Here is an 18,185-nt window from a genome sequence, read left to right as displayed (position 1 = left end):
CTCACTTTGATTGCAAGTAGTTGCAAAACCACTGAATCACTTCTTCTATCTATTTTTTTTAATATAATCGTTACCAAGCCAGGTTGCCCAAGCTGCCACCTACATCACTGATGATTGGTGCAAACTAGTGAGCATGACAATCATGCCAAAAAAGAAGCAATTACAGGAGGTAACGAAAATATATGCTTTCATAGTGGGAATGATGGACCTTTTGGAATCGATTTACCAACATGGAGCAAAGGTGAATCACACACTGGTTTAAATGTAAGTGGGAATGAGCCCCTACATTACCAGCATGAGATGAGATCTTTTGTTCCATAAATAGTTCTGTGTTAGTGTAAGTAAGAACACATACTTCAGAGGTACTAGAGGTCATACATCTCATATAACATCATCATGTACAGTATCTTGTGTTACTACACTTGCCCATCTCACAGCTTGAATATAATTAATCCCTCTGAACTATAGACAGACTGCAGTTCTACCTAATAGAAGTAAGCTTCAGCCAACCACATATGTATTTCTCACTCTGTTAAATCATGCTGGAATAAAGAAGAAACATCCTGATAGAATTTATTGTCTGAAGCAATGTGAAAGCATGACATGAATAATAATGTCTCTTGGTAATACACACACACTAGCTACATTCGTTAATAACTCATTTTCTCCAAAGATGCACTTCACTATGAGATAGTACAAAGCTAGCAACTGAAGCTCTTGGGGGCAAAACAAATGTGATGAGGGATTTTGATTCTGAAGGAAAACAAAACTTTAGGCAGTTGTGGGGAGCTCCAATGCTGATCTGACATCAAACCTAAATTTGATCTAAATATTGATCTCTCAAAACCAGTACGATGGAGTTGCTGGGGTGGGAGGTATAAAACAGCTATATACAATCCAGCTGCTTAAATGTCCAAAACTATGGTTCCAAGATATATGATCAAAATTTATTTGAGAATACCTAGTGTCACAGAACTCTCAAGAGCAAAGATCACACATCCACAATATCCATGTGGCAAGGTTGTTCTTCCTACCATCAGCCATCTATTCACAGTTCTAAAAGTTCACCATTTTCTGATTTGTTGACATAAATAAAAAGTCTCACCTTACTTTACGCTGTATACAGAAACTGGCTGCTAAAATAAACTTGATAATAGGATTTATTTTTAGGATTTATTACTAGCATGATATGATATATGGTATACAACTAGCACAATAGTGACCCCAAATTTCTAAATTTAGTATATTTCTAAAACTATATTAAATTGGAGGCTACCTTAAGTAGGATCAAAATGCTACAAAAACAGTATGCAGATTTACACCGTTACACAGGATCATTAAATTGTAGCAGCCTAGCAATCCACCTGGCCCAAGCATCGGCACAGTAGCTCACTGGCTGGAAGAAGGGATCCTTGCTGTCACTGAGCCCAACTTATCAATTATTCTGTAAGAATCCACTGACTGAGTCTATCAATCCTGCTTTCTGCAAAATTGGGGAAGGAAAAAAAGGGAATAAAAAAAGGGGGTGGAGAGGACTGATTGACCCATGTAAGTGAAGTTGTGTGCTGGTGCCTGGCCTGGGGAAATTGGTAGGATGGTGCAGTTTCAGTTTTGTCCTGATGCATGATGCAAGAGTCTTGCTACTTCAGCTGCATTCTGGTTTGTGACTGTGTACCTTCAAATTGTTTCAGAGTCCAATTTATGGTGACCCTATCATAGGGTTTTCTTGGCGAGATTTGTTTGCCCAGATTTGTTTGAGGAGGTTTGCCATTGCCTTTCCCTGAGGCTGAGAGCTTGTGACTTGCCTAAGGTCACCTAGTGGGTTTCATGGCTGAGCTGGGAATTGAACTCTGGTCTCCAGAGTCATAGGAAGAACCCTATTGCATGGGGTTAAAACCCCAGCTTACCTTTCCTGAATTCAGTCCTAATTCAGCAGGCAAACGGGTGTTACTGCAAAGAAATCACTGCCAAATCGCTGCTCGGGTCCATCCCAGATGCAGCCTAGGTCCGCTAAGCCGCTTTGGTGGCCATTTCTAGAAGTCGGAAGCTTCAACACTCAAACTACTATGCCACACTGGCTCTGGTAGGGACAGAAAAATAAATAACTGTTTGTTTTACTGTGAAGTACAGGAGTGCAGACAGAAGGGAAACTGCTTTGAATCTCACTCAGTGTTTAATTTCCAGTCAGAGCAATCCTGTGAAGAAAGAAGAATGGGATCCTGAAGGGGAGAAGGGAAGGTTTACTAGAACCAATTGTTCAAAACATCATTTCTAGAGGCTATAAGACCCAGCTACTGACAGAACACTTTTAAACAATCTGACATGCACCATCTTGGCTGACTGAAATTCTATAACCCCATCTTACAGTATTTTCCAGTGACTTTTGATACTCTCACTAATCTCATAAATCACTTCATTTGCTAATCTACAATTTGTCCCCTTGTCAGCATAATGTAAATAAAAGCACTGCTTGACAGGGAGCTTTAAAACTTCAATGCCCAGCATATTCATAACCAGAATAACTGTGAAACACCAAGAAGGGAATCCAAACAGAACTATGGAATTTATCACACAAAGGAGATCGGGAGTTTATCCCACGAATATCCCGGGAAAATTGTATAATTACGCAAAACGATTTAACACAATGTCACACAAAGTCCGCCATTAAAGTGGTCACACAGAAGCATTAACACACATCTTTTTACTTTTGGGATTTCAGCGACAGTGCATTTCCGATATCACTTTATTTGCGCAACTGCATGTGATGATCATTCACGCAGTTACTCGCCATTTTCACTTTATTTGCAGGATGCTTTAAATGGTCTTTAATCTCTCTTTAATGCCGAAATTAGCCCTAGTGTGATAAACTCCTATGGGAACCAAATATTAGCAAAGCTATATTTTTCTAAGGGCTATCAACAATTTGCAAACACTGATTATTAATAAAGATTACAGAACTGCTGTGAGGATAAATGTGAACAGTTTGTTAATCACCATCCACACAAGAAATCATCAAAATCAATTATAATCTACATCATATTTTATTTGTAAATATGCAAGAATAATAATTCAGGTAAAATATCATCCCTGTTCACCCAAATCTCTCAATATCCAAAAAGCAGAAACAAAAATTGGATGGCTCCCAGAAAGTTCAGAGAAAGGTGGCTGTAGTAAAGTACTGGTCTAACTTGTCTTGCCAGTCTCTCTAACATATTTTCCCTGAACAATAGTGTACCAGCCATCTGTGTACTCAAGAGTGAGTAGGAACATTTGAGATAATACGTCAAGCTAAATATGGGTTGCCAGGCACTTATTTCAAACATTCCTGATTAGATAATGACAGCTCTATTAAAATATTGACCCTATTACTTGCAGCTATTATATACCCAAGATCTAAAGAACTGTCAGACACGTTCTGTGTGTCCAAACTTAAAGCTTGCTTTTTGTGTGATTCTTCACTTCCCTGCTAAATGGCAAATGGCTTTTGAAACTGATGACATTTATGTTATTAAAGGAGAAAGAGGTTTAAAGTGTTTCTAGCTCACAGTCAATAATCATATCTCATACCAGATGCTGTTGAACTGCAAATCCCAAGAGCCATACCTAATGGTAAGGAATTCTGGTAGCTGTAATCCAACATCTGGAGGTATGCTGATTCCCATCACTGTTCCAGCTAGTACTAATGGAACACATTGAATATTAGAAGAATGTACAAGTCTTAATGGATTCACTATACAAGATTTTTTTAATGAAGAAAAATAAGGTTTTAATAATCAACAATGATTGCTATACAAATAATTGCATCAAATATATAGGATTACATTAAATACTAATTCCCAATTAGTATGCAGGGAATGAGGAAATAAGAGATATTTGATTATATACAAACATTTGTGTTTTAAGCATTATCTGCTTGTACTGTGAACTCCCAAGCTATAATATTGCTTTGTTTCCCCCTTCTGTATTGCTTTATCTGCATCAGTTCAGTTTATGTATCACTGTAAATTAAAATACAGGATTCAGCCTCAAAATGCTACTACTATAAACTGCTATTTTTTGAACTCTTACCCTTATCACTTCAATAGGCCCTCCACATAAAATAATAATAATAATAATAATAATAAGAAGAAGAAGAAGAAGAAGAAGCTTTATTTTCCCCGCTTCTCTGTCATAGACAATTGAGGCAGCTTACAATTAAAACAAGAGCATATATACCCCATATCCCAAACATTCCCTCCCTCCCCTAAAACATCAAGTAAACAGGATTAAACATTAAAAACAATACAGTTAAAATAATCAGGGATGGGCAGATGAGGCACAAGTACTCAATGGAAAGGTGCATTCGGTTGGTGTCCGGGTTTGCTATTCGGGGAAGGCCTGCAACTAATCACATTCACTGGGATTAGGGTCACAGGATCCCATGAACATGGAAAAGCTGCAAATAAAAATACACACTACTTTTTTACATAACATTACTCTAAAAATCTTTAGGTCCTCCAGCGCAACTCTGTGGCCAACATCTGCCAAAAGTTGACAAGAGAATGACAAGAGAATCATGCTGGAGGACCTACAAATGCCTAAAGAAGTGTTTTCTCTAGGAACCTAGGGCCTGTTACAGACTGCCAAAATAAAGCTGCTTCGGGTCTCTTTGGAGGTATGCTATTTAAATGATGCATGGGTCCAGAGGTCGCGCCAAAGCCACACTCCATTCCTAAGCTCTGGAGTGCAGCTTTGGTGCAGCTTCCGGATTCTTAGGATGCATGCATCATTTAAACAGCATACCTCCAAAGAGACCCGAAGCAGCTTTATTTTGGCAGTCTGTAACAGGCCTAGGTCATCCAGCTCAACTTCTGGAATAATTTATCTGGAAAACCTAGAGATTTCTAGAGAGAACATATTAATCAAATCCCCAACTAATAAAATCCACAAAAGTCAAAGCCAAAAATGTGGATGGCCAACTATATAGCACTGCTGTATTGGAAGTACAGCCTCCCTTACTGTTGAATAGCTACTCGTGTTTGAAAATACATTGCATATTCCAGTTCACATTCAAACAAGTCTTTCCATCCTCCACATACAGTACCTACTTGCTCTAAGCAATTCACGAACCTATTTAACAAAACAAATTAAAGTTAATTTAAAAGCTGAACCTGCCAGGATAAAATAAACAGCAATTAGCTATGCACTACACTTTGCAAAGCTTGCCTCATTTGTCTTCAACAGAACTCTATGAAGTTGGCTTCTACCATTCTAATTTTATAGATTAGGGAATTATGGCACAGTTTATTCACCCACCTGTACCTGTTACCAAAAAGACCTTGTCCATATTACCAACCATGTGATAGGCTAACTGTTGAAATAATCTACTATATATTCCAAGGCATGTCACTTGTGACACTAGCAAACATTACTGCTCTACACAAATGTACACAGACATGAGTATTAGGACTGGGTATCTTCTGGGGTGCAGCTAAAGAGAACAGCTTGCACAAGATCACTTGATAACTCCAGAGTTCACAAGTGAGTAAGAGAGAGCACATAGGCCACTATAGTGAAATCATTAGGAGTGTTAAACTGGGACTCAAGAGATCCTGATTCAAATCTCATCTGAGCCCTAAAACTTCCTGGGTCACCTTGGGACAGTCACTTTCTTTCAGGGTGACCTACTCTGAGGGTTGTTGTGAGAATGAAGCGGGGAGAATAGTGAGCTCATTGAAGGCAAGAAGGGAGACAAATTAATGAAACTGGTTTTCCAAACAAGCAGCATAAGTACTACCATACTGATTTCCGCTGTGTGTGTGTATGTGTGTTGTGTGCCTTCAAGTTGGTTCTAACTTATGGCGACCCAAAGATAACCCTGTAATGGGGTTTTCTTGGCAAGATTTGTTCAGAGGAGGTTGGCCATTGCCTGAGGCTGGGAGAATGTGACTTGCTCAAGGTCAGCCAGTGGGTTTGATGGCCAAGCTGGGGATTGAATTCTGGTCTCCAGAGTCATAGTCCAGCACTCAAACCACTATGCCACACTGGCTGTAGTGTATATCACATTTGTACAGTGTTTAATTTTATTTTATTTTTAAATACTGAGACTCAGCTCTATCCTGGAACAGCAGCCTCTGATCTCTCATAGGAATAAAAAGCCCTCTGCATCCCTCCTTCTTCATTGACTAATGTTTGTGTTCAGTCCCCACATCCAGGCCTGCACCTTCCACAGAGGTCTTAGTTTTTGATCTCTCATTCTGCAATGCCAGAAACATGGGAGTTGTTGCTGTTGTTGTTGTGTGCCTTCAAGTCATTTCTGACTTACATATATCATGGAGTTTTCTTGGCAAGACTTATTCAGAGGCTTGCCATTGCTTTCTCCTAAGGCTGAGATAGTGTGACTTGCCCAAGGTCACCCAGTGGGAATTTAATGGCTGAGCTGGGATTTGAACCCTGGTCTCCAGAGTCATAGTCCAATGCTCAAACCACTATGCCACACTGGCTGGAAAGCTTGTCCTTTATAGAACTGACAGGTGTCCCATATTATAAAGGGTGGCTTCCTATTTGATTGTTGGAAAGCTTTTACATAGGCTGAAAAAAGTGCCAGAAAATCCCATGGTTTGGGAATTGGGTTGGTCACAAAATAAAAAATGTGTGCATCGTGTAATTTATGGATGTGGACAATATGTTAATTTTACAGACAAACACATCTCAGTTAACTGGAATCAATACTTTCTTTCAACCTTCTGTGCTGGAGGGATTCCAAAATGTCTTCCATATTGAGCATGACTAAGATGCATGAATTTACATTTATATTTTTGCTTTTTCTTTGGTCATGTCCTCAATATTTATTGAATACCCTCAGTATTGAGCATAACTAAGCATGAGTAGACATTTATATGTGGGGTTTTAGCTTTTCTGTGGTCATGCCCTTCATTTGTCTGGAATGTCGTCCATTTTGAGCCAAAGAAGCATGCATGCATATTTATGTGTTTTTAGCTTTTATTTGGTCTTGTCCTCCATTTTTCTTGAATACCCTCCATTCCAACCCTGACTAAGAAGCATGAATGTATATCTATGAAAGTGTCTTTAGCTTTTATTTGGTCTTGTCCTCCATTTTTATTGAACACCCTCCATTGTGACCCTAAGAACTATGAATTCATATTTATATGCGTGTTTTTTGTTTTTATTTAGCCCTCCATTTTTCTTGAACACCCTTCATTTCGACCCTGGCTAAGAAGCACGAATGTATATTTGTGAGGATTTTTAGCTTTTATTTGGTCTTGTCCTCCATTTTTCTTGAACGCCCTCCATTCCCACCCTGACTTAAGAAGCATGAATGTATATTTATATGAGTGTTTTTAGCTTTTATTTGGTCTCGTTGTCCTCCATTTTTCTCCTAGATAAGAAGCATGAATGCATAATTATGAGTAGCACCTTTGAGAGACTAACTGAAGGAAAGAAGTTGGCAGCATGAGCGTTCATAGACTTTTTTAGGCCTGCTTCCTCAGATACATACTGATCCTACAGAGTAAAATAACACAGCTATATCTTCGAATTCAACGTTTTAAATTTTAATTCTATTTGAATTATTTTAATTCTACATTTTTAATTTTATATTTGTAATTTTTAAAAAAATGTACAATTTTAATTGTTGCGTTATATATTTAATTGTGGTTTTAAACGTGTGGTTTTTTTTTTAATGTGTTGTTAGCCGCCTTGGGTCCTACTTTGGGAGAAAGGCAGGATATAAAAAAATAAATAAAAATAAATGAATAAATAAATGTGTATAGGTGGTTTTTTTGTTTTTAGCTATTCTGTGGATAAAGGTCCTCCCTTTTTTTCTGGAAGGCCCTCCTTTATGGCGATGCCATAGGCTCCCTCAGGCCCTGAAGGTCCCTACTTTCTCCTGAGGCAAGATAATAATGATAGCCATGGGAGGGAGGGAGGGAGGCAGGCGGCCATTTGGCTGAGGAGGCGAACCGTGTCGCTGGGGCCGGCCCTTTCCCTCTCCCTCTCCCCGAGGGCGGTTGAAGGAAGGCGGGAGGAGGCGGCGGGAAAAGGAAGCCCTGAGCGGCAGCAGCAGCAGCAGGGCCAGGAGGAGGAGAGGGGAAGGAAAAGGATGGCCGACAGCGACCCTCAGACTGGCAGGGCCCTCTCTCAGTTCGTGAGTCAGGGCTCAGGGAAGGGAGGGAGAAGGGTTGCTTGCAGTATCTGAGGGGTGAGCACCTCGCCTTTAGGGAAAGATGTGCTACTACACAGATACTACAATAAGTGTGCTTCCCAAACTTTGGGCCTCCAGGTGTTTTGGACTTCATTTCCCAAAAGCCCAAGCCATCTAAGTCCAGACGCAGGAATTCTGGGAGATGGAGTCCAAAACATCTGGTGTACCAAATGTTGGGAAGATCTTGCAGCACCTTTGAGAACAACTGAAAGAAAGAAGTTGGCAGCATGAGCTTTCCTAGACTTGAGTCTACCTCTTCCTCCAAATGCATCAGAGGAGTATTTTGTAAGTTACCTTAATGCATTTGGAGGAAGTAGGCTTAAATCTAGGAAAGCTCATGCTTCAAAAGCTCACAACATGCATTTCATGCATTTTGGCCGGCCCCCAATAAAGGCATCACTGTTTTGTGGATCTGGGGTGTTACTTTTACTCAGCACCCTGAGAGATGGGGAAAGTTACTTGTGCATTGTGTGTGCATTGTGCCTTCAAGTTGCTGGTCAGTTTACGGCCACCCCATGAATTTCATAGTTTTCTTAGGCAAAGAATACTCAAGAGGTGGTTTTGCAAGGTCCTTCCTCTGAAATATAGTGGACAGCTCCTGGTATTTCTTGGCATGTTGTAGCAGTTTGGGTGTTGGACAAGGCTCTGGAGACCAGGGTTGCTGTTGCTAACTGCCCTCAAGTCAACTTTGATGTATGGATACCTGATGAAAAAGGGGCCTAAATACCCTAAAAGATCCTTATCCTGGATGCTAAGTAGGGTTGGGACTTGGATGGGAGACTGCCAAGGAATGCCAGGCGCTGTAGGCTACATTTCAGGGGAAGGAACTGGCAAAACCTCCTCTGAGTATTTCTTAAGAAAACCCTATGAAATTAATTGGGTCACTGTAAGTTAAGACATGAAAGTATGTAACACATAAATGAGAGACCTTCAAGCCACCCTATCCTCAACAGTCCTGCTCAGGTCTTGCAAACTTAGGGCTGTGACTTCCTTCATTGAATAAATCCATCTGGAATGCAGTCTTCCTCCTTTCCACCTTGCCAAGCATTATTGTCTTTTTCTACTGAGTCATGTCTTCTCATGGTATGTCCAAAGTAAGACAGTCAGTCTGTTTAGTCATCTTGGCTTCTAGGGAGAGTTCAGGCTTGATTTACTCTAGGACCATTTATGTGTCTTTTTAGCAAGCCATCGTATCTTCCCCAGCACATTTCAAATAAGGTGATTTTCTTCAACGCATGTTGAAGTACTGTTTACCTTTTCTCATCTTCTGAGCCACTGATAATTCATATACTGTTGAGTTCCATGGTTCTCTTGCAATAACATAGATAATTATAGTTTACATACCATTGCAATATATATTCTATCTTGCATACCAGTCATTTATGCAAACCTTTTGTTCTTTGAATATGTGAATAGATCATTCACAGTTTGAGCTATTCTGAATAAAATTAATTATTGAGTGCTGATGTAGGCTTTTTTCAATATTTAACACAAAGAACATAATGTACAAGCTAAATTTAAATTTAGCTTATATTTGGTCATATAAACATCTTCGTAACACAGCATATTTTATAGAGAAATAGATTTGCAAGAACAAAAGATGTAATCTGTTTCCAGCTGTTCAAGTATTATTTTATTTGTGCCAGGTGTGTTGTTCTTCAACATCTGTAGACCACTCTGATATTTTTATAAAAGAAAATAATTAAATTAGGCACTTTAGAATACTTGCCTCCCCATACTGTATATCCTGTAGCTGAAATAAAACTCAGTTTTCCATGTACATATTCTTTCCTAGGAAGACAAACAAGGCATGTATCCCACTGCATCAGTACCACTTAAATATGTGTTGCTTTGCCAAAGTAACATTTTTACTCACTGGGTCTACTCTAGTTTGATTAACAATAGGGTTCAAGCTAAAAACTGCAGTCTCTCTAATGTACTCACCTGTCAAGTATAGGTCACAGGTGGCCGCATTCTGGAGCCCAGAGGATCACATCACTACATGGTAACATCCACCATTTTGGATGACTGGAATTGATATGTACTGTACTTTTCAATCTGTTTATTGGGAGCTGTTTCAGGGTAGTGAACCCCCCCCCCCAACAGCATGAAATAGCCCCACAAAGGGGACTTCCACATTTTACCTGTGTTTTCAGAACCAAAATGGAAGCAGTACGAGGGACTCTGGGAAGGGGCAGTGGCAATCCCAAGGGCTACAAGGAATGCTGCAGAAGGCTACATGTAGCCCATGGGCTGCACAATTTTCACACTTCTCCTAAGTTCACATGCACAAGATTGTGCTGTTAAATATGTTTATCCAACCTTTTAGCATAACAGTAGTTTACTGACAGCAGCTTTGTGGTTTGTTTTTTTCAGGCAGAAAACTTACTGCAGCAGTTGCAGGAAAATTTTCAAGCAATGACTGACAAGCTAAAGTTAAGAAATATCCTTTCCGGTTCCTTCTCTAAAATTCCCACCACAAATTCTGTGCATTAACTATATTTACAGTGACAGTTGTAAATAAATTGCTTGATTTATAATTACCAAATCAATTATTCCAAAATTTGTTTGGTTATCATTCTGAGTTTTTATTCAGAGATATAGTCACTGATATTAATAAAAAAATACAAAATATTGTGGGAAAATATTATGGGAAACTTAAGAAATCTTCTGAACATACAAGAGGTATCCCAGCAGGACTGTCTTTTATAACACCTACATAGGGTTTCCTCCATAGCCTAAATCCAGTTGCTACTAGTTCCAAATGGAATACACCCATTGACACAATAGGATTTACACAGGTATTGACTATGTAAATTTACATCCATAGATTTACATAGGTATTGACTATGTAAATTCAGCAATTGATTTAGTAGGTCTGCTCTAGCTGGATACAGAACGATGTAAGAAATTTATTTGTTTATATTAAAATCATTCCTTAGCAGTTCCAGATGAGAACATGCATGGCAAATTAAGTTGTTATGAAAAATTAATTCCCCATTCTGTTATGGTTTTAAAAATAAAGTTATTAACAATATGATATTGTGGGATAAAATAACTTTTTTTAACGGAACAAAAATAAATTCACCAAGCACTGCATATTATTTCCTGTAATATTTTCAAGGTTTATGTGAAATCTTTGGTTCATAGGTTCAAAACATGAGAAAAAATTATAAATTTACCATTCAACTAAACCAACTCTTCATAGGTCCAAAAGTGACCATGGAGGAGATGGAAAACTGCCTGCTGTCACTGATTAAAGAAAACCACACTGAGAAGAAGTTTACGCCTGACTAGTTATTTCTGTCATCTTGTGCAGCTGGTTATCTTGTACAGTTATTGCACAACATTTTTACACTGAGAAGTGGTCTAGTTTTCCCCCCAATTCTGAGCTATTATCAGTCTTGCAGCGAATGATTTAATGCCTCACAGTTGTCACAAAATGTGCAGAAAAATCTTATTTTGGGGTAACACGAACTGCTTGGTCGTAATTTATTATTAGAAATATCTTATTCAGAAATACTGGGACACTCCCACATGTGGAAATATGTACCCAGTGCCCTGCAGTTCCTCCAGCATTTGTTAATGAGAGTTTGTCTATATATTTCATTTTTACTGGGGTTAAATACCAGCAACATATTACTGTAATTTTAAAACATGTTCTCTCTTATGGGAAGCTACAGATTTTACTGGAAGATTTTTCCATAATATTTTCCATTTAACATTTGCTACATTTGTATTTTGATCAGTATTCATGCTTTCTTGAGGCCCTCAGGGTCTGGATGTGTTGATTCAATCAACAGATTATAGATTTTTGACACTAAGCTTTTAATGTTTGTTTGAGAATGTTGTATTACTTCAAATTTGCTTAGGGACATTGCACCTGTGTTTTAATGATAATGATAAACTGGAGCATCTAATGTATTTGGATTCACATTGGTTTAATTGCAGCTAATTGATCTTGGATTTGTTTGTTGGCCTAATGTTTAGCTTTTGTTTAAAATTCTAGTAGCCTACATAGTCCTTTTTGTTACCAGCCTTTAAATAATTTAAATTTGTCCTGATGATAAGGGATGACATAAAGCAGTGGCGTCCCTCCACCGGGTGTCACCTGGTGTGGGGGTGGGGCTTCACGCTCCCTCCATCTGCACCATCCCCACATGTACCCCCTGCACCGTCTTAGGCAGGGTGGCATGAGGTGGGAGTACACACCATACCATCTGGGATAGTGCAGTGGGGGGTGTGTGCAGGGACGGGGGGAGCGCAGGAGAGGGCCCAACCAGTTGTCGCCCCCCTTCTGGGGTGTCATCCAGTGCAGACCACACTGCCGCCCACCCCCATGACACCACTGCATACAGTTGGGATCAACAGTGATGCTCTCAATATAAATGTATCTCTCCATTTATTCCATATCTTGAAAGTGCTATTTAGAAAAAAGTTTTTCATAGACTCAGAGTTGGAAGAGACCGCACGGGCCATCCAGTCCAACCCCCTGCCATGCAGGAAATCCAAATCAAAGCATTCCCGACAGATGACCATCTAATCTCTGCTTAAAGACCTCTAAGGAAGGAGACTCCACTACACTCCAAGGGAGTGTGTTCCACTGTCGAACAGCCCTTACTGTCAGGAAGTTCTTCCTAATGTTGAGGTGGAATCTCTTTTCCTGTAGCTTGCATCCATTGTTCCGGGTCCTGTTCTCTGGAGCAGCAGAAAACAAGCTTGCTCCCTCCTCTATATGACAGCCTTTCAAATATTTAAACAGGGCTATCATATCACCTCTTAACCTTCTCTTCTCCAGGCTAAACATCCCCAGCTCCCTGAGTCGTTCCTCATAGGGCATGGTTTCCAGACTTTCACCATTTTAGTCGCCCTCCTCTGGACACGGTCCAGTTTCTCAGTGTCCTTTTTGAATTGTGGTGCCCAGAACTGGACACAATATTCCAGATGGGGCCTGACCAAAGCAGAATACAGTGGCACTATTACTTCTCTTGATCTAGACCAGGGGTCGGCAACCTCCGGCCCACGGGCTGGATGCGGCCCATGGAAGCCTTACCGCCGGCCCCTGCCTGCTGCTGCCACCGCCGCCGATTGCGGCTTTCGCCGCTCCCGGTCGCCACCATTTTTTCAAAATGGCGGCAAAATCTTGCGCAACCACCCCTGTGGTTGCGCGAGACTTCGCCGCCATTTTGAAAAAATGGCGGCGCCTAGAGGCGATGTCTCGCACAACCACAAGTAAGGTCGCGTGAGTGTTCGGCGGGCTCTGAGAGGGCCGCTGCGGCCACTGGTGCCCTCCAAGAGGGCTCCGGCAGCAATAGGGGGCCTCTGAGAGGCCCGATGCCGTCGCTGGCGCCCTCCAAGAGGGCCCCGGTGGCGGCAGGGGGCCTCTGGGAGGCTGGTTGCCTTTGCCGGGGCCCTCCAAGAGGGCCCCGGCAACGGCAAAAGGGCCTCCCAGAGGCCCGCTGCCGCCACTGGGGCCCTCTTGGCGGGCGCCAGCGACGGCATCGGGCCTCTCAGAGCGACAGGACCGGCAAAGAGGAGGCGGCCTCCAGCGCTGGTGGCCCCCACTGGCTTTTTTGCCGGCCTCTGATGGGGCCTGGGGCCCCGTCAGGGGCTGGCAAAGATGGGGAGGCCAGGCCCCCGGAGGGTGGAAGCTCCGCCCCCAGCATGTGGCTCCACCCCCAGAGGGTGGAAGCTCCACCCCTGGCACGCGGCCCCACCCCAGGAGGGTGGAAGCTCCACCCCCCAGCTTCGGCCCCCCAGTCGCCTGAGGGACAGCAACCCGGCCCCCGGCTCAAAAAGGTTGCCTACCCCTGATCTAGACACTATACTTTTATTGATGCAGCCTAAAATTGCATTGGCCTTTTTAGCTGCCGCGTTGCACTGTTCACTCATGTTCAACTTGTGGTCTACTTGGACTCCAAGATCCCTTTCACATGTAGTTTCATTCAGCCAGGTGTCCCCCATCCTATTTCTGGGCATTTCATTTTTCTGCCCTAAGTGCAGTACCTTGCATTTCTCCATGTTGAATTTCATTTTGTTAGCTTTCTAGTCTATTCAGATCATTTTGAATGTTGATCCTGTCCTCTGGACAGGATCCTGTCTGGAGTATTAGCTATTCCTCCTAATTTGGTATCATCTGTAAATACAAATTTGGTGTCATCTGCAATACAAATTTGTATTAGATGTGTTTGTGTTTAAATTTCCAGAACGCGAGGCCTACCATCCACTGCATATTTAGGTGTTCACATTCATTTTTTTATCCTAGTATCTACATTATTGTGATGAACTATTCTTATCATTTGCCTAATCAAAAAAGTTTCATAACAGAAAATAACAGATGATCAGATTTGGGACCCCAAGCCCCCCAACTTCACAGTATCTGTATAATACATTCTTTGATACTCTAGACCAGCAATTTCCAAATTTTGGTTTTTGGACTTCAACTCCTAGACGCCCCAGCCACCTTGGCCAACAGTCAGAAACTTTGGGAGCTGAAGTCTAAGGACCTGGAGGACCAAAATTTGGGAACCACTGCTCTTGACCTTTTGCCCTCATTTATGTAATATGCATTTTTAATTATTTTTTATTTTACTTTGTTTTATTTGCCATTTTGATAGTTCATTGTATTGTATTTTTACAGGAAGTACCGAAAATAAAAAATTAAGCTTAGGGAGAATAGAATGTGTTTCCAATCCTTCCTAGCCAGGAAATTCTTAATATTTTCCATTTGGGAATTTTTTTGTTTTAGTTTCCCAAATAAAAGCTTAAAGTAGAAAGAATTTTTTTTCCCCACTTGGCTTGGTATATTAATTCCTAAGTATGTCATGAACTTAGCACAGAGAGGTATGTCCAATATTTTGGACAGGTAAAGTTTTTGGCTCTTTGACATGTTTCAACAAAGAAGTTTTCACTTTACTTTGTTGACTATAATGCCTGATATGTCTCACAATTCTTGTCATTTAGAATGTAAATTACAATGTAGGGGCAGCTTGAAGATTAGACTAATTATATACAGTACTTGGTTGTGGAAATTATCAGGTCATCAGAAAAAAGGTTAAGGAGAGATTTAGAATTCTCTGTTTTTACCCTAGGAATGTTCATGTCCTGCCTGATTGCACTCATCAGAGTCTCCATAGCTAGAGCAAACAGAAGTGGACATAGGGTCAGTAGAGACCAGCATGAAAAGCTGGCTTCTAGCCAGCTTTAGGGGGTGGTGTATGCACAACACATGCCTCCAAGATGCCCAGAAGCCAGCTTCATGCCACATGGCTACCCACACAGCAGCCAGCTTCAGGGAACTGTGGCAGCACAGCGTTTACACACTGCACTCCATGGGAAATGCCAGCTTTTTGCCAGCTCAAAAAGGTGCTGCATTTTGCAGCTACTTTTTGGGCTGGCAAAAAAGCGGATTGGGGCTGCAGCACGCGGTTGCTGCAGCTCCAGTCTGGCTTTGTCAGGGGCACCTTCAAGCTGCCCCTATGTTGTAATTTATAGAGTTGCAAAAGCATAAGCTTCTTTAATAGACCAGTTCAGTCCATTTTCTCAGTACCAATCAACTTGATTGTCCTACAGTTTTATGTTACTCTGAACACTAGACAATGGTTAGAGAAATAATGCTCTCTCTTTCTACTGCCATATTATTGTGTGTATCTTATAAACTTCGAAGGCAAACACAATGCTCTTTAACTTTTTTACTGGATGAAATGGGCGAATGCATAGATGATTTAGAGAAGCACGTTACTGGACTAATGGCACAAGCGGGGATAGAAAATGCCAGTGAAGAAATAACGGTAAGATTCTGGCTCTCTTAAACAATACATTTCCATCTTAATAGCTATTCAACTGTTGATGATTGAGTTTATGAGCATCGGTTCAAACAAAACAAGCAACTTGCCCTTTTTATCTTTGCTGAAACTGTAGAGGTGGAGCCACATAGAAGAGTTGGCTCCAACCAGCAGAATACCCAGTTTTGGTTATAATGCAAATGTTAATTGAAGAATTATAGCAAGAGAGGCGGGCACATTTGTTCACAAAGATGAACAATAATGTAGATTCATTAGAAGATTAAACATATAGGACATGTTGCAGAATGGTAAAACAGTTGTCCAAAACTGAAGCAGTTATGAAGTATTGTGAGTATGCATGTCCTATATGTGTTCTTCCACTATAGAAATCTTATTTTAAAAAAGCAACCATTCAAGAATCTTCATTAAGTTAGAAGAAAATGGAAAGAACCTATTTACTATAGATGCAGAAATCAAACTGATAGCTTTCTTTTCTTAACACTAATTCAGTCTCTGCAAATTTCTATTCCTACAGCACTAAAGATGCCATCAAGCTGACAAAAGTACTCAAAAACATACAGATTTTAAGTAGGATCTACAATTCCACAAAACTGTACATACTTCTCTATGATTGATGAATGAACAAACTGTACCTATTAGGACATCAGTGGCTACAGCAATATGAAACATAAAATCTCTAGAGCTTTTATTACTGCTATATTAAAAGTTTTAAATACATTTTTGTAGGATTAAGACAAATTTAACTTTGAAACCCAATTCCCTATAGTACTGGATCTCACAATGATTTGTATATTTATAATAATAAAACTACCAAAGAACCACAGGAGGATTTTGAAAACTATGCTTAACATACTCTTTATATGTTCTTTAATTACTTTTTTGTATTTGGTACCAAAAAGGATTCCTCTGAGTTTGTTTGGCATAATAATAAAAACAAACATACATGCTTTGTTGATAAATTGATTAATCCAGATTCCCCCACACACCTGATAACATCATGCATGAAAAAGTTTAAGAGCATCAAATTGGAAAAGAGCATTCTAAAATTATCTTTACCAGAAAAGATTTTCACACTGGCTGACCAATTTTCCTACTTTGTGTGTTCAGAACTCTAACCACTGTGTGATGTCCTGCCAGGACTATTTGAATCTCCCCCTGCATTTTCTTTTGTGTTGGTTCAGGCCATAGAATATTTTAGTGTAGGAAATGTTCATTGTATTAGTTGTGGGAGGAGCTTTAGGATCCCCTGCATTTTTTCCAGGTTTGGTTTGCCCTTTCCCAGCATGCTCTGCTTTAGCTAGAGGCTTTTTAGTTTGGAGCAGGCAGAGAGCTGTCTTTTGGTGGCAAACAGGCCCAGACATCCGGAAAGGGCATTTCTTACATGTTAGCCAAATAAGTTACCAGGAATTACTTAGCCATTTTAGTTACCAACAGCAAGCGAATAAAGGAATTCAGGAGCTGAAAGACCCTGCACCAGCTCCATTGAGAGAGGAGATCAAACCAAGATCAGACCCAGAAAGATGGCACCCTGAAGATTGCTGAAAGTCTGTAAAGTATCTTTTATTTCAAGTTATTTAGAGCTGGGGAGGAGAAAACTCTTTATTTTTGTTCTTTAAATTAAACTTCCCCCTTTTCTGAACTTTACATTCAGCTTCTGAGCCTTTTTGGGTAGAAGAGTTTGATCTCACCAGGGTTGCACACCCAAACCTGCCACCACCTTTAGTTGGGTGTGTCTTCACACACTGCATCCCAGTAGAGTAGTTCTTAATTAACAGGGTCCAACTAGAATACAATGTGAATTATGATGCAGGGTATGAATTTAGCAAATTAGATATTTGAATGAGATAAAATATATAACAAGAAACAGAAGGTGTACAGAATATCATATTAAGTGGTATGTTTTTTTATTTATGAAAACAAATATTTTTATATTGCCTTTGGTGATGTTTCTGTTATGTAAACTGAAATAAACCCAGAACAAATAACACTGTATTATGCAGTAGGAAGTGAACAAAATGCTATGGAAAGATTATAATAAACTCATATCTTCCTTGAATTGGAGATCTCTGTGATGCTTTACAGTAGTTTAGCTCCAAATGTCTGCTTTACAGCCAGATTGGGGCCACAGCAACCACACACTGCAGCCCCCATCTGGCCTTTTTAGGGTGCAATATCTG

General features: G+C 40.4%; 2 protein-coding genes across 2 annotated transcripts in view; one reads left to right on the top strand and one right to left on the bottom strand.

Annotated features, from left to right (window-relative positions):
• LOC149317120 (solute carrier family 66 member 2-like) overlaps positions 1-8,026 on the bottom strand; it is a 102,630-nt gene extending 94,604 nt beyond the window's left edge. The window contains exons 1-3 of the mRNA XM_089516888.1: positions 7,963-8,026; positions 3,604-3,679; positions 1,908-2,080 (exon numbers count right to left, since the gene is read on the bottom strand). The gene's annotated coding sequence lies outside the window, so the exon portion shown is untranslated. The remainder of the gene's footprint in view (positions 1-1,907; positions 2,081-3,603; positions 3,680-7,962) is intronic.
• Positions 8,027-8,064: 38 nt separating this feature from the next.
• Positions 8,065-18,058, top strand: LOC149317119 (heat shock factor-binding protein 1-like protein 1). The gene is made up of 4 exons (XM_089516894.1): positions 8,065-8,146; positions 10,580-10,646; positions 15,899-15,993; positions 16,523-18,058. The coding sequence occupies exons 1-4, from the start codon at positions 8,102-8,104 to the stop codon at positions 16,526-16,528; spliced, it is 213 nt and encodes a 70-aa protein (XP_089373020.1). The 5' UTR covers positions 8,065-8,101; the 3' UTR covers positions 16,529-18,058.
• The last annotated feature ends 127 nt before the right edge of the window (positions 18,059-18,185 follow it).

The sequence above is a fragment of the Sceloporus occidentalis genome, unplaced genomic scaffold (assembly GCF_023333645.1).
Source record: "Sceloporus occidentalis isolate IW3139 unplaced genomic scaffold, rSceOcc1.0.p SCAF_3, whole genome shotgun sequence".
Lineage (NCBI taxonomy): Eukaryota > Metazoa > Chordata > Lepidosauria > Squamata > Phrynosomatidae > Sceloporus > Sceloporus occidentalis.
Note: the sequence above shows the minus strand (reverse complement) of the source record. Positions and strands in the feature narration are given on the sequence as shown.

Bases quoted from the DNA above. Each gene is read 5' to 3' on its own strand.
- LOC149317119 (XM_089516894.1), top strand. From the start codon at position 8,102: ATGGCCGACAGCGACCCTCAGACTGGCAGGGCCCTCTCTCAGTTC. The intron at 8,147-10,579 runs GTGAGTCAGGGC...TGTTTTTTTCAG, and splicing joins GCAGGGCCCTCTCTCAGTTC to GCAGAAAACTTACTGCAGCA. The intron at 10,647-15,898 runs ATATCCTTTCCG...TAACTTTTTTAC, and splicing joins TGACAAGCTAAAGTTAAGAA to TGGATGAAATGGGCGAATGC.